This window comes from Enhydra lutris, unplaced genomic scaffold (genome assembly GCF_002288905.1).
Source record: "Enhydra lutris kenyoni isolate GAN:26980312 unplaced genomic scaffold, ASM228890v2 scaffoldscaffold9, whole genome shotgun sequence".
Lineage (NCBI taxonomy): Eukaryota > Metazoa > Chordata > Mammalia > Carnivora > Mustelidae > Enhydra > Enhydra lutris.
Window position 1 is genome coordinate 53,222,559 of NW_019154093.1, and position 23,547 is coordinate 53,246,105.

Sequence of the window (23,547 nt, forward strand, 5' to 3'; positions counted from 1 at the left end):
GAAATCAAGAGTAAGACGCTTAACCAACTGAGCCACCCAGGTGCCCTGCTCTGAGGGATTTTAGTGAACAAATACATATGATGCACAATATGAAAAAAAAGAAAAACTAAAATAAGGTCTCTGTATTCCCTTTAGCTATATTCTTGGCATAGGAGCAGGGGGAGTGGAGGGATACAAACACACAAGGTATGGTACTGTTAAGATTGTGTATCTGTGTAATGGAGTATAAGATATGATGACAGAATATGCAAGGGAGAGAGTATATCTGAATCTGCATATCTGGAGATGGTATATAAATTAAACTTTGCCTTTTATCTAAACACTTTAGGCCTGGTTGAGGAAGAACATGGTATGTGCGACAGGCTAAAACAAATGACCCCAATTCTTCACCTTATCTTTTGGCTCTTGCAGCAGCGGTTAAGTACTGGGACTTAAGCCTGGCTCAACAAATAAGTATCAAGTGAAACAGGCCTTGTTAAGGAATGTTCAGGAGAACAGACTTCACCTTAAAATCAACAGGGAACCAGTGAAGAATTATAGTAAAGTTTGAAAAAGACGACTGTGGATGCACTGTACAGCTTGGATTAGAAAGTAAGAAAATGAAATATGGAACCCAGTTTAAGGAAACTGTTGGGGGAATTCCAGGCAAGCAAAAATGATGGTCGGAATTTAGGTACTGCCTGTGAACATAGAATTAAGTGGACTGGCTTGGAGATTTTCAAGGGTTTAATGACTAATTGGATTCAGAGAGTGAAAAAGAATTTAAAAAAGACTACTTGCTGGCTTGGGCAACTGGGAAACTTACAAAGCCAACCATTTAGGTTCTGATAGTTAGAAGAGTGAACTAGAAGGCTATTAATGCTAATGAGAGAGATGTTGGTGGCCTGAATGAGGGATTAACATTAAGTGCATGAATCTGAGTGATATTTAGGAAGTAAAATAAAAAAGAGTTGGTAACTGCCTGATGCAAGGTATATAAAAAAATGTCAAAGATGATACCCAACTTTTTGACTAATGTGGATGGTCATGTTAGTAGATTATTTAATGGCCATAAATTCCTCCTATCCTGGTATGTAATTTCTTTGCTAAGTTTGTCACTCCTCCTGTCCAAAGATGGAGTCTATTTCTCCATCCCTGAAATCTAGACCAGTCCTATGATTTACTTTGACAAGTATCGTGAGGTGGAAGTAATATATGTGATTTTCAAGGCTAGCCTTCAGGAGGCACTGCAGCTTTTTTGCTCTTCAGGAGCACTATTCTGAGACTGCCATGAAAAGAAGTTGGGCTGGAGGATGAGAGGTCACACAGAGGAGAACCAAGTCACCCTTGCTGACAGCACCAACTAAGAATGAAGCCATCTTGGACCTTTCAGTTCAGCTGTCCTACTAGCTGAACACAACTACAGTACATGAGCCAGAGGAAAACAGGAACTCTACAGCAGACCCACAAAATTAGGAGAAATTGTGATTTTAAGCCAACAAAATGTGGGGTGGTTACACAACATTGATAATTAAAGACAGAGAAATCAGAAGTCAACGTGATATGTTATTCCTTACCTTTGCATGGTGGTAGACTCTAATTATCTAAGACTGGCAAAACAAGAACAACAAAAATTCTCCAGTAGAAAGTTTAGAGAAGGGTCTTTTGGTAATTTCTAAGGGGGCACCAAATGCCCGAATAACAAAGTACTATAATGCTAATTGGAGAAGTTAAAAATCCACCTTTGAGGTATGGTTGCAAAAACAAACAGGCAAGAACTTCAAACTCTTTGAGGAAAGAAAAGCACGGGCTGTTTATGGAAGTTTTTGGTAGAGGCATTAACTCCCCTAAATTGTGGTGAAGTCAATGAAACCAAGTCTCCTAGGAGAAAACTGTTCAGCAGGCTCAGTAATGAAAATACCTGAAGAATTAAGCTGATTAGTGAAACGTGTAAAAGCTTCCGCAGTGCCCAGAAAAAATGTTACTCACATAGCAAAATATGGATCGCAAGCTTCTTAGGAGACATAAACCAATACTAAGTTGTACATGAATGAACAGAAAAATAAGACAAAATTAGCCCTTTTCCACTCAAAGATTAAGAACGCGTCTGTTGGGTTAATGAAGAACGAGTTTAAAAAGTTGGTTAACACTGCCAGATTTTAAACGATAAGAAGGCTATCGTTTTAGAAAATCGATTTCAAAAATAAATTGTGCTTTAGTATAGAATAGCTCCTTTTATTGCAACAAGGTTGTTTAAAACCACAAACGGTACTGAAATGCATCCAGCAGCACGTGAGTAATAGAGATCGGAGATAAAAAGCTAACAGTGAATTAGAAACCACTAACAACTGAGAGAAAAAAGTTAACAGGAAGTGTTACCCTGGGTACACAGGTACACAGAAGTGTACCCTGGACCACAGATATGGGGGCTTTCGTCTAAGATTTAGGGAGAGCCTTATCCCGAAGAACGGTGGTCTCTTGTATTCTGCCCACTTAAAGACAATTTTCATTCCTTTCTAAGATTCATTGCTTTCTACCCGCCCCCTACCGTGAGGTTTATAGGTTGTTTTTAATTGGAACTCTGCAAAAGAAGTACAACTCAAGATACTCTGAAGTCAAGAGAAAGAACCGCTAGAAATCCGGGGCGGGAAAGGAAAAGCATCAAATGAGGAAAGATGCCACGTAGCATTCCGGTGGGACCAGTCCTCCCACCCTCTCCAAGCGTGGCTACCATGCAGGACCGAATGTTTCGTATTCCTCTGCGCAACATTCCCCACTCGCCCTGGGCTGCTGCGGAGATGATCTCTACTTACCGCTTGAAGTACAGCAGCTAAGAGCAACCGCAGCGCAAACGCCGGCCGAAGCGACCCAACCGACCCGGCCGCCATCGCTACCATCTTCCGTAGGTTTCCTACTGCCCGGAGGACCTCTCAGCTAGGGGCGTCCACTCCAGAGCCTTATCCAAAACAGTCTGTTAAAGGCCGTTGTTACCGAGTCTCTTACTCTTCAGAGACAGGTATTACCTAGAAGTATATTGAAACTTAAAGGTAGTCAAATATCTTTATATTTAATATAAATACAAAGTCGCAGGGTCCTTCCGAAAACCCCTATCAGGCATTTTCCTAAACTCCCCAAATCTGTACGGCTCCGAGTGCCTTCCTTTTATTCACGACAATTCGTCCAGCAGCCAAGAAGCCCCGCCTTCTTCGGTTTCATCGCGCCTCCTTTACCCAATCGAATGCCGCTTTGGTTGACACCCAAGGCAAAGGAAACCAACCATAACACGAAACAAGAGTGAGGCTTCGGGTTTCTTCGGTCCACTAGGCACAACTGAACGCGAGCCGAGGGTGGAGCCTCCGGTTGCCGAGCAGCGTACGTGGATGCGTGCGCGTGGTGGCGGAGGGGGCTGGGCGGGGGCGGAGCAGAGGGCGGCGCAGTCGCAGCCGCAGCACTGGCGGAAGAGCGCGCGGCCGCGAGCAAAGGAGGGAGGGAAGGAAGGAAGAGAAGGAGGCGGGCAGGCAGGCGGGCGCGGGGGTCGGGGACTGAGGCAGTAGAGAGGCGAGAGCCTGGCAGCCGCCTCGCGCTGTGTTTGCTGCGCGGGCTTTTGGAGGGGGTGGCCGTTGAGTCGGTCCAGGAGAAGCGGGCACCGGCGGCGTTGGTACTGGCGCCTGGGGGCGGGGGACTGGGGCGGTGAGAAGGCGGGGGTCGCTGCGGTGGTTCTCTCGCTGTCGCGCTCTCCCTGCCTTTCTCCCCGCTCGGTGGGCTGCCCCCCGGCGTCTCACTCGCCTCCGGGGCCCCGCTCCCCGCCCCCCGCGGTATGTCTTGATCCCGAGCAGCGGGTTTCATGGGGCTCCTTAGGATTATGATGCCGCCCAAGTTGCAGCTGCTGGCGGTGGTGGCCTTCGCAGTGGCGATGCTCTTCTTGGAGAACCAAATCCAGAAACTGGAGGAGTCCCGATCAAAGCTAGGTAAGGAGCAGAGCTACTTCGGGGTGAGTGGTGTGCGAGGGGCCGGGCCAGGGAGGCATGTCCACTTGCTCCGGTCGCAACCTGCGGTCTGGCTCGGGGGCAAGAGGGTGAAAGAGCTTGCAACGAGAGCTGGGACTGGGGGCATCGAAAACACAAGCTCCAAGAATGGTGTGAATTAAGCTTGAGCGAGGTGCTGGGCTCGCGAGGTCACGGGGCAGAGGTTGCTAAGGTGAGCTTTCCCGTGCCTAAGGGTTACCAGAAGTAGGCATTCCACCGGGGAGAAGCAAGAGAAGACCGAACTCGGTAGGGAGCGGGAACTGCTGGAGGGGGCAGGAACGCTCAGCCTTCTGTGTTTTCCTGAGTCTACAGAAAGCCCCGGCAGTGTCAGTCGAGGGGTATTCTAATTTGAGGTGTGGGCACCTGGATACAGATCTTTTGTGGACCAGGAGGTTCACCAGGGGATGGGTGGTCGGAAATGGAGGGAGATACTGGGAATCATGGTGAGTAAAAGAAATACACTGTAGTGAGTTGCACTCTTGTGCTGGGGGCAGCAAGGGACCACACAACTGACGGGAGAAATAGGCTGCCAAGGTAGAACAGGAAAGCAAATAAAAAGCTTCAAGCGTGCTACTGAAAGGCACGAGGCTTTTAAGTACGTTTTTTTTAGTGGAGCGAAATTTTATTAATATTTTGGGCTTCAGAATAGGAATGTTTGTGTATGTGGCCCCCGGCGATGTTGATGGAGTGCGTTTAGGAGAGAAGGGAACGCTGAAGGGGAATTATAATGAGATTTAAGTTGGTGGAAGGAAGAGTAAGATTATGCAATAAATAAATCATATGCTTAAGTACCTTAAGGAGTTAACAGTGCTTACTTTAATGAGAAAAGCGGTCTGAAGGATATAATGTTGGAGTATGAAGTTATGAAAAACCAGAAAAATTCATAGATAATAGGTACTTTTCAGATTAGTAGGGAACTTTGGCGTTTGGGAGGAGTTTGGGATGGGGGAGGGAGTGTTAAAAGAATGCGATACATTTTGATTTAAAAATGTATATGGCATTTAAAAATCAGCTCAAGAGACTCCAGTTTGAATATGGAAAAGTAATGTGTTTTTATGTGTATACTTTCACCTCATCATTGTTTTAAATACTTTTTGAGAAGCACGCAATAAAATACCAGCAGCAAAATCATTTAGACTGAGTAACAGCTAGATGCTCCTGTGGGTGATAACATTAAAGAAAAATGTATTAGTAAATAATTGTAGTATTAGAAGGATAGCTGCCTACTTGCAGTTTTGGCAGATTTTGCAAAAAGCCTTGGAAACATTTTAAAGAACAGTCTATCAAAGAGTATCAAATATATCTAATGGAAGTGCAACCAAGTTGAAGGAGGAGCTCAGGATAATTCCATTCCTCAATCTAGGGTAAAACTTACCCTATACAGTTTTGAAGAGAGATAAAATTTATTTACCATGATTTTATTAATTACGTGTCTTGTGTGATGGAAAAAATTACTCACCTTAAACATTGAATGTTGGCCAATACACTTTTCCTTTTTGTTTGGATTCACTTAGCATTTGGAGTCATTTTCTGGCCTCTTTAATGATCCAGTTTTACAGAAAAAAATGACTCCATTTAGAGAAACTTGAAAGTTATATTAAAATTAAGATTTGTATTTTTTCTTTGTTGAATCACTGTTATTTCTTGAGCACCTTACAGTGGCTAAGATTACTTCAATTTTTTATTTTCTTTTTTTGCCTCAGATTTTTTTTCATAACACTTGAAAGTGGTTTCCATAGATACAGCCTAATTGATTTTAAAAAGAGGATTATCTTAACATGTGGAAAGCCACAGGTAGAAAATAATGTGTGTTTTTTTTCCCATGGTTTTTTACAAGAAACCTTTAAATTGTATCAGAAATAAAAAGAGATCAAATAACATACTCAAAAAAGAGCCAAAAAAGGAGCTCAAATATAAAACACTTGAAGGAACGAATAATGCTCTGGAACTACAAAAATATGGCAGGTGAAATGTATGACTTTATGTCAACAGTCTTGATTTCTTGAAAAGAAAAGTCTTACAAAAAACAGTACAAAAACAGATGTTACCAGTTAGTAATCTTCCTTAGGAAAGGAAGGCAGAAGGCATAGTTTGACAATCAGACTCTGTACTAGGCACTTCCATATGTGATATTCTTATGTAATCTTCCAAGAACACCATAGAAAGCTATTTTTACAGATGCAGGAATAGGCTCAAGGGTTATATAACTTGACCACATAACTAATAGTGGCCGAGTCAGGATTGGAACCCAGGTATGTGTGATTCTAAATCAAGTGCCTCTTTAATTATACCAGGTTGCTTGGGACTTTATATTGACATTACACTAAGATTTAGCAGTTTGAATAGAATTTTTAAACAGTAATATCAATGTTTAATTGCATTTATTGCTAAGAATGAATATAATTCCGGAAAAATCTAATTTCTGACCCAAAGAAATTGGTTTAGTGTAATGTCTGCTTGTTTGTATCCAAATAATGAACATAATTATATTACCCAATGAAGCAACTGAAATAGGTTATTTCTGTTGTAGGAGAAAAATAGTCTGCATTTATTTTCTGTAACTGTAAAGCTTTCTGTAAGCTTATGCATAAGTTAAAAATTTACACAGTCAAATCTATCAATTTAGGCAGGTAGGTTTCTTCTGTTACTTGAGAAGATTGTCTCCAACCAAGATTATATACATTCTCTATATTTTGCCATAGTATCTTACAATTTTTATTTTTGACATTTAGTTCATTAAAGCATTCATGTAATTATAGAGATTTATTGTAATTTCTTTCAGTGGATAGCAACTATGGCAAATAACATACTAATAATTCATTTCTCACTGTATGTTACGGTTATTTTTTCATATATTACAATTCCTTTTTTCATATATTAAATTTTCCTATGTTTATGGATTGATTTTGGACTCCCATTTTTTCCAACTAATTACAGATTCTCTAAACTTGCAGGACCTATATATAGGCTTCAAGGCATCCATGAATTCCCTGAAATTATATGCGTAGCTTTCATTATATTTGCAAAGGCATATGTGATCCCTTTAATGGTAGGAAACACTGACTTGCAGTAGATTGTTTGTATTTAATGAATACAGTTTATTTCTTAGCTTTTAAAAATTTTTTTTCTATTTCATTGCTTTTCTTTGCCTTTAGTATTAATATATTATAACATGGAGCTTCTGAGTTACATTTAGGATACAAACACATTTGCTATGAAAGAAGTTCTGTGGGGTATTATGTTGAAAAATTTCATTTTACTAAAATGTATACTTAATTTTTCTAATGAGATATGGAAGATGACAGAGTTGATGAAAAGTGTTACTTAGCTTACTACTTAGCTTTCAGAATTGTGTATCAGAATTTGTTGCTTTTACAAAGTAGTTTTTTCTGAATCTCGAGACATCTGTTGCTAATGTTGACTGATGGAATAGTGCAATGAAACTTCTGTTACATAAATGTTAGAATTAATGTGCTTTATTATTAATTTTCTGTAGGGTCTAAGGATTTAAAATAATATTTGCTGTTCATATGCTTCTAACCGCTGTGTGAGTTTGTCAGTACCTTAGGACATAATCTTTTAAATGAGGACAGTAACTCAGAATGGAATATTTATTCCTCTTCATTCGTGAAAATTATGTTACTGTCTGTGTTCTTAAAATCCTCCTAAACTAATGAACTAACTCCAGGAGTAAGGTTGAGACTGCTCTTTGGAATTTGGTAGTATTTAGAGTGTCTGAAATGATTCAACAGTAACTGTATTGTTGCCAAGAATGATAGATTTCTCTACTTCTGAAATTGTTTGAAAAATTCTCAGGAGTTTTGAAGACTTTGGATTAATTGGAATGCAGTTATTCTAAAATTGCTAATTAGTGCCTCACTTATGAGTCCTGGATAGAATATCTAGTGCCATGAGTAATCACTAGAAACAATTGGTCTCAATTAAGGTAATCCCAGGAAGTCTGTCTACCACTCTGTTAAGACTTCGAATAGCTTTTTGGCCCCTAGTGGAATTGAAACAATAATGAATATTCAAACACTGCTCTCCAGAAGTCTGCTTTTGAGGGAAAGCTTATAGATACCTGGACTTGCCAGTTGTGGTTCAGTGTAGCCTAATTACTTATAATTATCTACCCACCTACTAGTAACTGTGTTTATTTACTCCACCTTTCTCCCTGTTAACTAGATTATCTGCCTGTTGGACCACTTGTGCACCTGATCCACTTTCCTAACCTACAAGGCATGATTCCAGAAGTTTTCCTTCATCTCCTATAATCATTACTTCTCTTTCTGCTTGAGCATTCTCACTAGCATATGGACATGCTATTATTTCTCCCACCCAAAAACCAAAGCAGTAGTTTCTCTTGACTACCCTTTTCTTGGCCAACCTCAGTTCCATATTTTAGCTTCCCTTTGCAGTAAAACTAAAAACTTGTCTCGTCTTACTCTAATTGTCTGACTCAACAGTAATTTCCTTAAGTCCTTGGTCAATTTTTGTTCTTCATTTTATTTGACCTATCAGTGGGATTTGACACAATTGGTCACTTCTTTTTTGGTAAGTTTTCTTTACCTTGCTTCCAAGATACCATACTCTTGGTTTTCTTCCTATCTCATTGGTGGCTGTGTTAGGCTCCCCTTTTCTCCTCAACCTCTTAGCATAAGCATAACCCAGGGCTCAGTTCTAGGAACTCTTCTCAATTTATTCTCCTTTAGTGGGTGACTTATATGCTGACAACTTCCAAATACATATTTCTAATTCAGGCCTATTTCCTAGGAATTTGGCTGCTCACTTGAGTTTGGCTTTGAGTGATTAGTAGACCTCTCAAATTCATGGTGTCCAAAATGGATCTTCTGATAACTCTGTCCACTGCCTCATCCAACCTGAATCTATTTTATCTTTGACCTTCTCTATCTCAGTTGATGGCAGCTCTATCCTTTCGGTTGCCAGGGTTTTACTTGACTTTTCTTTTTTCACATTCTGCATCTAATCTGTCAAAAAAATCCTGTTTGCTTTACCTTCAAATATTTCTAGAATATGACTACTACTCAACACTTGTACTGTTATCACCCTAATTCAAGATACCGTCATCTTTTCCCTGGATTACTGCCATGTCTTAACTAGTCTGCTGCCACACTTGCCTTTCTACAGACTTTTTTTGGTCTCCTTCTACAGACTATTCTTAATATAACAGCTAGATTGATCCTTTTAAGATGTAAATCAAATCATGTCACTGGGCATAAAACTCTTTGGAAGCTTCCTGAGTTAGAGTGATGCTAGCTGCTTTTAAAACAAAGCCCCCAGTTTTATTGGCTAAACATGGCAAATGACTTTTTTTCCCATTCATTTATTAGGTGATCATTTTGGTGGATGGTTTTCTTCTACATGGGTGATTGATTCAGGGTCTTGGGTACTTCCTGACATGAAGGACATGAAAAGGTTGAGGAGGCCCCCCTAAGCTTTTTTGGCCTCTTTTATCCTTAGTTTATTGATAAAGACTGTTCACTATATGCAAGGGGTGAGGTTGGGAAATGGGGTTTTTAGCTGGCAGTTACTGATCAGTTATGACTGTGTATTATGGAAGGGGGCAGCATACATTTGAATTTCTTGAATCTCTTTGCATAAATCCTAAAATTTATTTAGGTTTGTTTTATGCCTCAGTATATAAACTCTCTTAGTTAAGTGTTCTGTGTGAACATGAAAAATGTGTATTGTGTTGTTATAGGGTGGAGTATGCAGTACATGTCAATTAGGTCTAGTTGGTTGGTAAAGTCGTTCTTCTGTCTCCTTGATTTTCTTCCTGCCACTTGTTCCAGCAATTATAGCGAGAGGGGTTTTGAAATCTCTGATAATAATTGTGAATTCCTCTATTTTTGCTTGAAGCTCTGTTACTTTTTGCTTCATGTATTTTGAAGTACTATGATTAGGTGCATAAATGTGTAGGAATGTCATGTCTTCTTGACTAATTAACCCCCTTTTCATTATGAAATGTCCCTTTTTATCCTTGGTAATATTCTTTGCTCTGAAACCTATTTGGTCTGATTAGCCACTTCAGTTTTCTTTTGATTAGTGTTAGCATGATCTTTTCCCACTCTTTGATGTTAACCTGTTTGTCTTTTTTTTTTTTTTAAGATTTTATTTATTTATTTGACAGAGAGAAATCACAAGTAGGCAGAGAGGCAGGCAGAGAGAGAGGAGGAAGCAGGCTCCCTGCTGAGCAGAAAGCCCGATGCAGGGCTTGAACCCAGGACCTGGGATCATGACCTGAGCTGAAGGCAGCAGCTTAACCCACTGAGCCACCCAGGCGCCCCAACCTGTTTGTCTTTTTATTTAAAGTGGATTTCTTGTAGGCAGCATGTAGTTGGGGCTTGCATCCATTTCATAATCCCCCTTGTAAATGGTGGTGTTTAGAACATTTACTATTGTAATTATTGATATGGCTGGGTTTGAATATGTGTGTTACTGTTTGTTTTCTCTTTGTTCCATCTGTTCCTGTTTTCCCTTTTTCTCTTTCTGGCTTCTTTAGGATTAAGTATTTTGTTATTACATTTTATCTCATTTGTTGACTTAGTGGTACACTTTTTGTGATTGCTTTAGGGTTTATGGTATACATTATACTATGTCATGTGTAAGAATCTTATTATACTTCTGTTTCCTCTTGCCTGGCTTTTTGCTATTATTATATGTCTTATTTTTACAATCAGTTTATTTAGACTTTTTTAACTTATTAAACTTATTTAAACAGTTATCTCTTAAGGAGAGTAAAAATTCCTGTTTTATATTTACTCATCCATTTTCCATTCCCAGTGCTCTTAATACCTTTGTGTAGAATGCAGGCTTTCATTTGGTACTATTTTCCTTGATCCTGAAGGATTTCTTTTAAAATTAGTTATACTGGGGCGCCTGGGTGCTTCAGCTTTTAAGTGTCTGCCTTCAGCTCAGGTCATGATCCCAGGGTCTTGGGATCAAGCATTGGGCTTCCAGCTCAATGGGGAGCCTGATTCTCCTTCTTCCTCTGCCTTCCCCACTGCTCATTCTCTCTGTCTCAAATAAATAACATCATTTTAAAAAGATAGTTACACTGCAAGCCTACTGGTGATGAATTTTTTTTTCACTTTTGTATGTCTAAAAAAAGCCCCTAGTTGCCTTAGATATTTTTGCTGGGTATAGAAGTCTACGTTAATATATATTTTTTCTTTCAGTACTTTATAGATGTTGCTCCATTGTCTTGGCTTATGTTTCTTAAGAGACTGCATCATTATTATCTTTGTTCAGCTGTACATGATATCCTTTTTTTTCACTGCTTTTAAGATTTTCACTAGGTTTTAAGTTTACTAAAATGGGCCTTGCTGTAGTTTTCTTCATGTTTTAGTATGTTATTTTAGTTAATATTGTTGATACAGTATACGTGTTACTTTGGTTAATAGTAACTTTTAAAAGATAAGAACTTAAAAAATCTAGCTGCACAGTGTAAATATCATAACTGAAATCCTACTGCGAAAATGAATTCTTATTTGGTCTTCAGTAAAGAGTTGTAAACTCGGCCCTATTTTTATTCATCAGAAAAGAGCTTAATGATTAATTAGGGCAGTCTATGGTTTTTTCAGTTTCTAAGGTCTGATGTAAAAAGGAAAATATCTTAAGTAGTCAGTGATAAATATAATATTTTGAATGTAGGGAAGAATGTTGGAGCTTTGAGTAAATTGAGTTGAATTAAAATTGATAAAATCCTCCTTCAACCTTGCATTTTACTTAGTTTTAGCTTTGTCCGTATCATACTGAAACTAGTTCAGTTGGTTTAGACGTGAAGATTGTTGATCAGATACAACCGAGAAGTTTGTGATTATTTTGTATTTAGATTTTAGGAAGCTGCTTCTAATTGCCAGCATTTTTTTATTTCACTGTAGTATTTTTTTTAGTAAAATACAAGCATCTCCAATAAAGTGTCGCATGTGCCCTGTGTGTTACACACCTGTGGCGGAAAGCTGGTTTAGCTCATTTGTTTCTTCCATAGAAGAGCTGATTAGAAAAACTGGCTTGACATGGTCTTCAGGTATATTTCAGTGGACAGCTTCTTCATTTTGTTAAATAGGATAGAATAAAAAACATTCATCATTGTCCTCTAGTACATAAATTTCTTATCCTCCCTTTATGTTTTGAAGATTGAAACAAAATGATATTTTATTGTCTCAAAGTAGATTTCTGAGCAAAGAAAATTAGGAGTATGTGTAACTTTTGCTCCTGAACCTGGGAATTGTCAGTGATAGTCTCTCCCTGATTTGGGGTGAACCTATCCAGGAATGTCTGATTGATGAGATGCCATTATGCTCCCTTTCTCTTCTGCCCTAGGTTAGAACTCTGACTAATTAAGCTTGTGACTAACAACAACTCGTCTTTCTCATGACCACTCTAACTTCCCTTTGATTTTTTTTTTTTTTTTTAAATCTCTTCCTTCTTAACTACTGGGCCCCTTTCTTCAGTGGTTTTCTGCTTTTCCCACCACTGGCAAGCCATCATGACCTCTGAACCTTCATCTCTAACAGACAATAATAACTAACACTTGTTGAGTACTTACTGTAAGCTAGGCATATTTTAAATGTTTTATTTGTATAGCTTCATTTAATATAAATGTTGCCTATTTCTGCTTTCCTTAGAGAGTAGGAAGATAAAATGATCCTCAAATGATGTAATGAACATGAAAATGTTTGTAAACTATAAAAACTACAATAGAAAAACTACAATTATAGGTTGTTATTAATAGTTATGATAATATATTTATCTTCCTTTTGTTGCTGTTGTCTTTTTGGTTTAATGTAGTTTTCAGTTTATGTTTTTTTGCTGCTGTAGGCTTTGCCCAATGTCCTACCTCTTAGGATTACACTTGTCTTATAAATGTTTATATAAATCAAATGATGTTACATGAGTTAAAGGTTTGACATTCAGATGAAATATTTCTTTCCTCTCTTAGGAAGGAGTAAAAATCACTGGAAGTTCATATTATTATTTGCTCCTAAAGATAGATATCTATTTACTCTCATAAAAATACAGAAAAGTCTCTATTTAACATGACTGAAGTTCTTGCCTACTAATCTTTGCCAACTTGGCAGTTTAAGGGTAGATTTTTATAAAATGCGTGTTAAATTTGATTTGTGACAAGGGAATTTCTCTGTGTATGTGTGTGTAAAATAATTCCTTTGCTTTTAAATAATTTTTTAAGGGGTTGATAGTTAAATTAGTGGAGGAAGAAAGAACCCAAGCCTACTTCTCCATATGGAAAAAGTTTTATGTGATAGTTCCTTTACTGTCAGTTTTCCCAAAGTGATTCATTGTCATTTTCTCAAGTACAGAGGGAAAATGTGTTCTGTATCTTTTATCTTAATTGAGGAATTTAGATTTTTTTTTTAATTTATTTATTTGACAGGCAGAGACCACAAGCAGGGGGAGAGGCAGGCAGAGAGGAGGAAGCAGGCTCCCTGCTGAGCAGAGAGCCCAATGCGGGGGCTTGATCCCAGGACCCTGGGATCATGACCTGAGCCGAAGGCAGAGGCTTTAACCCACTGAGCCACCCAGGCACCCCCTTAATTGAGGAATTTAAACTTTCTTACTTTTTTATTTGAGTATGGAATAGATCGTATTATAGGTTTAATGCTGAAATTATGAGAATCCTAAAGAATAGAATTCTTGAATCTTACACAGCATCAGAGACTTTTCAACTTTCAACTACAGTTAAATATAATGCTTACTTCAGCCTCTGAGGTAAATTTTGGAGAAATAACATCATTGCTGCCTTTTATTTAAGGAATCAGGGAAACATTACATACTTGCATTTGGTTTACACAATGAAAGTGAATTGGAAAGGTCATATTATTTAGTAATAACAAAGACAGTTTGGGAAAATCAGGCATCTAATCATAAGAATTGAAGTTATATAATATTGTAGCATAAATGCTTTGTGATACTGCTCGTACTATAATGCTACAGGCTCTGTGATTTAAGGTTTTCACTGTAAAATCCAGTAAGGGTAGAACCTTATGTATTGATTATTAACTGCATTTTGACAGAATTTAAGACCACATTGTTGATTATTTAGAAAAAAAATTATGGTATGTAAGTAATCTTTCTATTTGGTTTTTAATTTAAGAAAATCTAAAAAAAGTTCGTAAGTTACTCATATAACCATGATAACTAAGAAAAATCAGACTAAGTTGACATTGATAAGCTACAGTTTTCAAATATGATTAAAAGTATTGTTAGATTAACATTAAAGGCTAAAATTGCCAAAGCTTAAAGATAGTTTTGAGGAGAGCTGTTGCCTTAATTTTTCTTTTCTTTATTATTATTTTTTTAACCATTCCTTTGGTTGTTCGGAGTATAATACACTGGCATTATATACTAATTCATTTTATAGTCTAAGCAGTAGCAACCTAATTATCTTGCCTGGGGTTGAAAATATTCCTGAATAAATAAAGTGATGCACAAAAGTCATATAACGTTTTATTTTAGGCTAGGGTAATGATCAAACATATTAACTTGTGATTTATAAAATTAAAATTACTGATTCAATGAGTAGTAATACCTAATAGTAATAGTCTGCCTTCTGTATTAGAACAGCATTAATAATGGGAGATAAGTAAGATCTGGTTACTAAAAGCACATGCACTATCAGACAAAGAAGTGGGAATTCTTTTCAAGAGAGGAGGCAGAAGAAGACAGGAAAAATGTGACAATCTAGATTAAGTTAGTATGGTGAACCTGTCTTCCTTAAAAGCTTCTGAGCACAGTTCTGAAGAAAGTAATGTAGGTATGGTATGCTTATAAGATAACAGGACACACAATGATACTATTTTTAAAATAGTCACCATGAGAAAGTCATACATTAAAAATAATGTAGTTGCTAAAAATATTTTGGAACTGTGTGGAATTGGTTTTGGAAGCTTTAAAACTATATAAATCATTTTGATTTCTTTATGGACATAGCTTAAAATTATAATTTAAAAATTTAAATTATAAAAGTATGGATTATTTGGAAAAAGGGTAAAGAAAAGGTAATGTTTGTTTCACATACTAACAAGCCCATTATTCTTTGCAAGTTTCTTTCTCGTAGGTTTCTTAGATAAAACTGATTATAATATTTTATCTTTTCATTTAACATCAAATCATAAACATGTTCCTAGGTTGTTATCACAATAGCTAACATAAGAGTGGCATAATAAGCCCCCTTTCTGAGGTGGGGAAATAGGAGTCTTTTGATAGGATTTCAGCCTTTCATTATGGTAAACTATGAAGTAACCACTTGTACTGATTTTGTTTCATTTAGTATAATATTGTAAATATAATAACATATGAGTTTCAGAATCTCTTTAGTTGGGTTGAAATTTAAAATCCCAAATGCATTTGATTTTATATCACTTTCCCTTGTAGGTTTCATCCAGAGCTAATCCAGGTGTTATGAGGCCTCTAGCTTTTATTATTTCAGGGGTCCTTTTTAAGGAAAAAAAAAGTACAGAATTATGAATATAAAATCATGCCTACGGCTTTTGGAAGAGGCCCATGCTAAGTGTATGAACCAAAAGTTTAAACTTTATTAGCTTTGTAGTGTAAATCCATGTGTAATTCCATCCTTCTGATGCCTCATGATACTCAAAGTCCAAGAAGGAAAGTGCTCTCTGATATACTAAAGAATTGTTCTTTTTTTTTTTTTTAAACAAATTATGTATCTTTCCATATATGTATTTCCGTCTTCATACCTTTTGAATACTTGGTTTGTGAAACATTTAGATGAAATTATAAACATGGTTGATGTGGAGAGAACTGCTTGGGTCTGGGGAGCAGATAATTAATCCACTCCCCCTCCCACTGAAATTTTCTACCATTTGAGCAAACACATAAGAGAATCAGATGGAGATTGGAAATTTACAAGTGGAGATCAGAATTTTGCTTGAATAAAGTTGGATTGGAAGGTTTAGCTTAGATGTGTCACCACAATGGCCTTCTCAGTACTCTTCATCTCTGATTACAATTTATCCAGTAATTTACTGCACTGAACAACTGAAGGCCTCTTGATAGGGGCCAGAATGTAGGCTTTCCTTTAAGTCTGCAGCACAGAACAGCAAAAACTGGGTGCATCTTCAGATAAATGCTGGCTCTAAGTGAAAAAGAACTAATGTGACACTGAATAAAGCATGCCCAATTCCATCTCCCAAATTCACCAGAGAGGTCCATCTTTTACTCGCTCCCCACTCTATGAATGCTTTCTTTTTTTTTTTTTCTTTTTTCTTTTTTTTTTTTTTTTAAAGGCATTAAGACTACTAACTTCACAGTTTTCCCTAGATAGTAATTGGCTTTTCAGTTTGGTTCATGGTATTTTTATGTATACCATAGATTTTGATATAATTAAAATTATTCATCCTTTAGGGTTTTTGCCTTTTTAAAAAATATATGTATGTGCGTATATGTATATTTAAATAAAGATGTAATAAATATAAATACAATTTTATTTGAGTATGTGTTTAATGGTATTCTGGTTTAATCCTCATTTATTTAGGCATTTTCATTTCTTTATATAAACTTAGTTTCTAACATCTATAATTTTTGTCTCTGAAGCACTTTTAGCTTTTCTTATAGGCAAGTCTACTGTTAACAAATTCCCTCAATTTTTGTTTCTCTTAGAAAATCTTGATAATGTCCTTCACATTTGAAGAATCATTTTGCTGGATGCAGAATTCTAGGTTGATGTGGTTTTCGTGTTTTGTTTTGTTTTGTTTTTCCTTTCAACACTTTAAAACATTTTACTTCAATCTCTTGCTTGCATGGTTTCTGAAGAGAATTCTGGTATAATTCTTGATGTTCCTCTTAGATAAGGTATTATTTCCTCTGGCTTCCTTCAAGATTTTCTCTTTGCTTTTCTGTATTTGAACATGATATGCCTAAGTGTAGATTTTTTCAGTATTCTGTTTGTTGGTCCCTGAGCTTTATGATGTGTGATTTGGTATCATCTATTTTGAAAATTTTCAGCCATTATTCAGATTTCATCTTTCTTTTTCCCTCTTTCTTCTGATATTTTTATTGTGTATATGTTACACATTTTGCAATCGTTCCACAGTTCTTGGATATTGTTTTTATTTTTGCTTATGATTTTTTCCTCTTAGTTTTTCAAGTTGGGAATTCATATTGATATTTCTTAAAGCTTACTGGTTCCTTTCTTGGCTGTGTCCAGTCTGTTAACCCATTAAAGCCATTCATTTCTGTTACAGTATTAATTGATTTTTGTCATTTCCTTTTGATTCTGTCGTAGGGTTTCCATATCTCTGCTTACATTATCTACCTGTTCCTTCATGGTGTCCACTTTTTCCATCGAAGCCCTCAGTCTATTAGTCATAGATATTAAATTCTCAGGTGTCGTAATTCTAAAAACACCTGTTATATCTGAGTTTGATTCTGATGCTTACTTTGCCTCTTCACATGTTTTTTTGTCTTTCAGCGTGTCTTGTCCTTTTTCGATAGCTGGGCGTGACATATTGAGTAAAAAGAACTCAGGTAAATAGGACTCAGTGTGAGGTTTTATGTTATCTGTCTAGGAGGCTGTATTTACTGATTATTTGAATGGTGGTGTCAGAGGTTAAAAATTTCCTCTAATGTCCTTCCTGTCTTTGGGTTTCTCTAGTAACTCTAAGATATGAGCCTTATTGTTGGTAGGTAAGTATGAGGGGAAAGGAAGTGTTCTATTATCCTATAATTGGGTTTAAGTCCTTTTTTTTTTTCATAAATTTAGAAATTTATTGTTTAATCCACAAGCTTTATATAGCTTTAGTTAAAAACTAGAAGAGTAAAAACAAGACACTATTTCAAAGTTGGGGCCCTTCCAGCCTTCCAAATATGAGCACTCTGAAAGTTGTATATACCAATTGGAAAAACAAGACAAAATTATGAATGGAGCGATTACATTTCGTAAAACAAACTTTTATATAACTGAAGGATCTTTCCTGGTCTAAGTCTTTGAATGAGCCTGTGCCTCTTGGCACTGACTTTGTGGAGTGTTTCCCTGCCCTTCACTGCTCAACACTTAGGTGGCACTAGAAGTCTAGAGAGGATTGAAGTTAGGTATTTCCTTTACTCGGGGTTGGTTAGGTTTTGGTAAAGTAGTTTCCTTTGATGGCAAAGTAGTTTCCTTTGAGGGCCGGACTTTGTTATGGAGAAGAGAGCAAACCTTGGGCTATTTCAAATGGCTGCTTTCCCCCATCCCTCTCTAGAAGTATGAGGGAGTTTTTCTCAGGTCCTCATAGTGTGAACCTGTGGGCGCACCTGGAGGTAACACTTAGGAAAGTCGTCCTCCCCAAGTCTGCCCATTCCCTGATTTGTTGTTCTCAAGTTAGTCTACAGGGAACTTGGAATAGTTCGTCAATTGTAGTTTCTGTTCCCAGGGATACTGCCCCCACCTCTGGGCCTCACAGTGTCCGTAAGCCGTGATTCTCTGTATTCACCTCTCTCTCCAGTTTTCAGGGCAGCAGTTTGCCTGGTCCTCAGGTCTCTGATGGATCTAACAAGAGTTGTTGATTTTCAGTTTGTTCAGCTCTTTTCTTACTGTGAGGATGGTAGTAATGACTTCTAAGCTCTTTTCACATCTAACCAGAAACACCCTTAGTGATATTTTGTAAGAAGTCATATAGTTTTATTCTGTTACTTTAATTTTTTGACTTTTGTGTTTTTAGTCTATCTAGAATTTAGGTGTGTAGGGATATAGGGAATAGGGTGTATATCTGGGCCATTTGTTGCACTACTTTGCTTAACAATTCTTGGATGATAGGGTTTTCTGCTTTCAATTCTCATAGCCTAATTATTTTCTTTAGTACCTGGTAGGGGTAATCTTTCCTGCATGATTCTTTGCTTACTTGTTTGTTATTCCAGTTGAACCTCAGAATCATTTTGTTAAAAAGAAAAAAAGGCATTAGGATTATTGTGACAGAATTATTTTGTTAAAAAAAATGGCATAGGATAATTGAAATGCTTCAGATAAATAATATGATTAGAATGATAGTGTTATGTTTGTATTTTCCCATCTGGAAATATTTATCTTTGTTCATTCAGGTTTTCTTTTACATTTGGAAGTTTATAATTTGTTTTCAGATACACAAGTTTCTTGTGAGATGTATTTTGTGCATTTTTAAGACCTTTTTATTTTGAAATAATTTTAGATGCACATGGAAGTTGCACAAGTAGAGTACACAGACTTCCTGTGTACTGTTTAATGTTATCTAGCTCCCCCAATGATGGCATCTTATAAAACTATAATGCAGTTATCAAAGCCAGGGAATTGACACATTGGTATGATACTATTAACTATGGCCTTTTTGGATTCCATAATTTTTTACATGCAACACACACACACACACACACACACACACACACACACACACACGTATATATATCTGCTGTTTTTTGGACTGATCTTTCACTACACACCTCTTCCCTGCCCTCCCACCCTTCCCCCCCCCCCCCCCCCCCCCCCGCCAAGAGTGAGAATGATGATAATTTTCAGGAAGCTACTTTGCTAACAGATTTGAATTCTAAAAGCTTTTTGGTTGCTTTCATTGAGGTTTTTAGGAATGTAATCTTCTCATTTGCTTAAGTGTTATTTTTGTTTCTTACTGTATCCCGTCATATTGCACTGGCTAGATTTCTAAGTTACAATTATTTTGTTCTGATTTTTATGTAATTGTCCTTGGGCTTCACATTTAAGAGGAAAATTAGCTGTAGATATATATGATTAGTTGATTTCTCTAATATTTGGTATTAAAATTAATCATTAATATGTAATAAGCATTTTGTCATGTTTCTGGAATTCTAATCACATTATATGAATTATCTCATTTAATCTTCACAACCTCCTAAAACAGGTATCAATATTGTTTCTTTACAGGGGAGTAGTAAATTGGTTTAGGTTAAAAATTAACTTAAAGTTACATAGTTTGGCTCAAGTTGAAGTTTAAAAAATTTTTATTCATTTTGCATTTAACAATTCTTCTTTGTTATCTCCTAAAGCAATACAAAAGATGCATTTTAAGCTATTCAGATGAATTTGATTCTGGGGCATGTGTTTATTCCATGGAAATGGTATTCTAGAATTAATTACTTTTATAAAATTCAGATTAAATACTATTCCAGTGTTTAATTATACTTAACAAAAAAGTATGTTCTTTGAAGGATAGAAGTCTAAGCCTGTTCCTCCCTTTCTTCTGCAGGTATTCGTTTAGAGGTATAGCCATTGTTGAGTATTTAAATATGTCAAGATTCCTTCAGTTAGATGGATATGGAATTAATTGTGGGAGTACAAAGAAATTAATATTTTATACTTAATTATAGAGAGCATTAACTTTTTCAGGAACATCAAATGTTAACTCCCCTGCAGTTTAAGTTTAGTATGCATTCTTATTTCTGATGACTTTAAGATGATGTCAGAGTAACAAAATTAAGGAATCACAAAATAATGGACTGTTTTATTTCAGATGAGCCTTGAACGACATTTTACTCCGTTTCCTTCTCATTTAGGAATGCTTTCTTTTCTGACTTTTTTAGTATGTTATTTGTGGGGAAAGAGTTAATTTTTTATTCTAGCTTCAGTCTTTAATAATTTTTAAAATCCTGTGCATTTCCTTCTGTCTTGTATGTATATGTCTCTTTCAAACTTGAGCCAGTTATAGTGTACCTATATTGTTTTCTTTGGGCACCTTTATCTTTTGTATTGACATTCATTGGTTCCTCCACTTCCACCTGTCTTATACTTATTTCAGTAACTTAGGTAAAAGCTGGTAAAATATACTTGTGCTTACATATCATAACAATGTAATAAATTAATCCTTTAAAATGAATTTTATTTTGTCATTGACTTTGGTTACATGTGTACACAGTAGTTATTCTCTGTTAAATGTTTTTAGCTTGCATTCCTTTCACTGAGCTGTTACTGTAACATTAATTTTCTGAAATCCTCTGGAAGGAGAGATAAAGATTGTATGTTGATTTCTTCCAGTCAAAGAAAAGGTGCATTGGTAGAACAGCATATATAAAGTTTATTCTGTTTTATGTTTGAAGATGGACTATACAGATGTCTTTTTTTTTTTTTCCCCAGAAGTTCTTTAGTAAGTTAATGAGAAGGTAGGTGGTCTTTTTAGGGGTAAACAGCTTGAAATTTTGCAGTTAACTTGTACATAGACTTTTCTGTTTGACATTAGGGGTATTTTCTACCACCGTTGCTTAATTTTTTAAATTAGAATCTTCTTTCCCAGTACAGATAATCAACCACTTTCAATTAAGTTGCTGTGAACAATTCCTCCTGCCCATTTCTCTTAAGCTTTTTCATTCTCTTTCCAGTTGAGTTCTTTATACTCAGTTTTTTTGGACAGCGTGTTTTTTTTTTTTTGGAAGGCGAGGACTCCCTATGTAGCTTTTGTGATAGCCCAGTTATGAAAAACAGTGGGATAAATGTTCACATTACAACTTCCTTTTATTGGCTGAGGTGGTGAGGATTAGTAGAAAAGCAAAAACAAAAATGTGAACCTTGGCAAGTGTTCAGGTATTTCTTCTTTTGTATCATTCACCTTTGGCTCAGATCAGTAAGTGCTTATGAGTAAGTTTTTCTTAGCCATAGAAATAAGGAGTTGGGAAAAAAATAAGGACTTGAGAATAATGTGTGGTTAACTGATTAGTATCCACCTCAGAGAAATGTTGGGTGGATTAATTGATTTTTAGAGATCCTAAGAAATGTTAAAGCAGTAAAATGCAAACTACTATTAGGATACAGTAAAAGCTGTTTTGGAAAAATAAAAAAAAAAAAAACCAATACATAATTGAGCTGGTAGAAGAATCTTCCTTTAAAGGAGAGATTGGATTTTAGTTTCTCTATGGTCTTTCATTCTGAATACTAATTAGTCCTTGAGCATATGTAAAACTGAAGTTTTTTTTTTTTTTTTAAAGTTGTGAAGTGTTTATGCAAATAGGTTCAATTTAAATTTCTTGCCATATAAAGTGTGTAGGAGGGCTTCTTGAGGTTTGCTTTCAGACTGGGTGATTTCTCATCGATGGGGCTAAGCCATTTCATCATTAACCTTTTGGACTTTTATTTTCGTTAAGAACAAGGGCTAAATGTAAGTCCTTAGGAAAGGTAAATGTTTCATCTCACACTTATTTCGGGGTACAGACTAATTGCAGTTCTGTACAATAATCAGTTGTAAAAGGTGTTTCCATTCCTCCTGGATCTGTGGGTTATCTCTTACCCATTTGCTGAGTCTGTTTTTGTGATGGAAAAATTAATTTGAGCTGCAGTATGTCAGGATCGCTTGGAAAAATGTTACCGGGGGCGCCTGGGTGGCTCAGTTAGTTAAGCAACTGCCTTGGGCTCAGGTCATGATCCCGGAGTCCCAGGATCTAGTCCCGAATGGGGTTCCCAGCTCCATGGGGAGTCTGCTTCTCCCTTTGACCTTCTCCCCTCATGTACTCTCTCTCAAATAAATAACTAAAATCTTAAAAGAAAAAAAGAAAAAAGTTATCGTATGTTGTACCACAAATAAAGACTAATTAGTTTTTTTTACTCCATGTATGTGTTTGCATTTTCTGTTTGTGGAATAGTGAATCAAGTTAACACTGTTAATCCTAGAGTGGTGGTTCTCAATGTTAGTCACTTATTGGAGTCACTTCAGAAGCTTAAACAAACAAACACAGTGCTGGCTGGGTCTCACCCTCCAAAGACTGATTTGTTTGGTTTGGGGAATGGTCTTGGGCCTCAGTTACCTGTGAGAATCACATGCAACTAAGGTTGAAAGCTTTTGTTCTAGAGACTCAGACTGAATCAACTCATTTTGAGCACATGCTAATGTATTTTAGAATTAACTCCTAAAAATTCTTCTCATAGTTACAAGACTATTATGAATATTTTAAATTGCGTTTTTGAATTTACTGTGGTTACCTTAAAATAAGCATTGTTGATGCTACCTGTATTTTGAAGGTTTACCAGATTTGGTGAAAAGATTAAAAGGCTTAACAGTTAAACTGCCTTTCATAGTGAGCTATTATTTCCTTCAAAATATAAGAAAAGGAAAAGTAGAGAAATATTGGTTTTTTTTGGTTAATTTCAAAACTTACATAATTCAGGGGGATGAATAAAATCCCACTTAGTACATTTCCTGTTAGCAGTATATTTTCACAAGGTGTTTTGTAAATGCGCTATGTGCGTTTTAGTCCTTTTTCCTCATTTTTCAAAATTGGAACAGATTGTTGAAGTTGTATGTGCAAATGTTATTAAAATAGATTCATCGTTCTAATAATATTAATTACTGTTTACTAAAACTTCATGTTTAAGAGCTTGTTTAGGTGACTTCATATAGGTTTCCAAATTCTATAGGCTATGCTAGGAAGGCCAGTTAGATTTAAACTGATATTTAATGTTCTGTTCAGAGTAGCTGATGTCACATGGGGAAAGGTGACCATCTTATTTCAGCATGTTTGGGTGTGGGAGATTTAAACCAGTATTCCCATACAACTTGGGGAAATGATTATT

General features: G+C 36.5%; 2 protein-coding genes across 3 annotated transcripts in view; one reads left to right on the plus strand and one right to left on the minus strand.

The window, feature by feature from the left end:
* The window catches only part of LOC111143519 (selenoprotein F), a 47,328-nt gene extending 44,395 nt beyond the window's left edge, over positions 1-2,933 (minus strand). Inside the window, exon 1 of the mRNA XM_022497333.1 lies at positions 2,793-2,933. Within this exon, the coding sequence (XP_022353041.1) occupies positions 2,793-2,876 (84 nt within the window). The 5' untranslated portion in view covers positions 2,877-2,933. The remainder of the gene's footprint in view (positions 1-2,792) is intronic.
* A 545-nt stretch (positions 2,934-3,478) lies between these two features.
* Positions 3,479-23,547, plus strand: part of LOC111143040 (heparan sulfate 2-O-sulfotransferase 1) — a 196,520-nt gene continuing 176,451 nt past the window's right edge. For both annotated transcript variants that reach the window (XM_022496471.1, XM_022496472.1), the window contains exon 1: positions 3,479-3,947. In XM_022496471.1, coding sequence (XP_022352179.1) covers positions 3,824-3,947 — 124 coding nt within the window. In that variant the 5' untranslated portion in view covers positions 3,479-3,823. The remainder of the gene's footprint in view (positions 3,948-23,547) is intronic.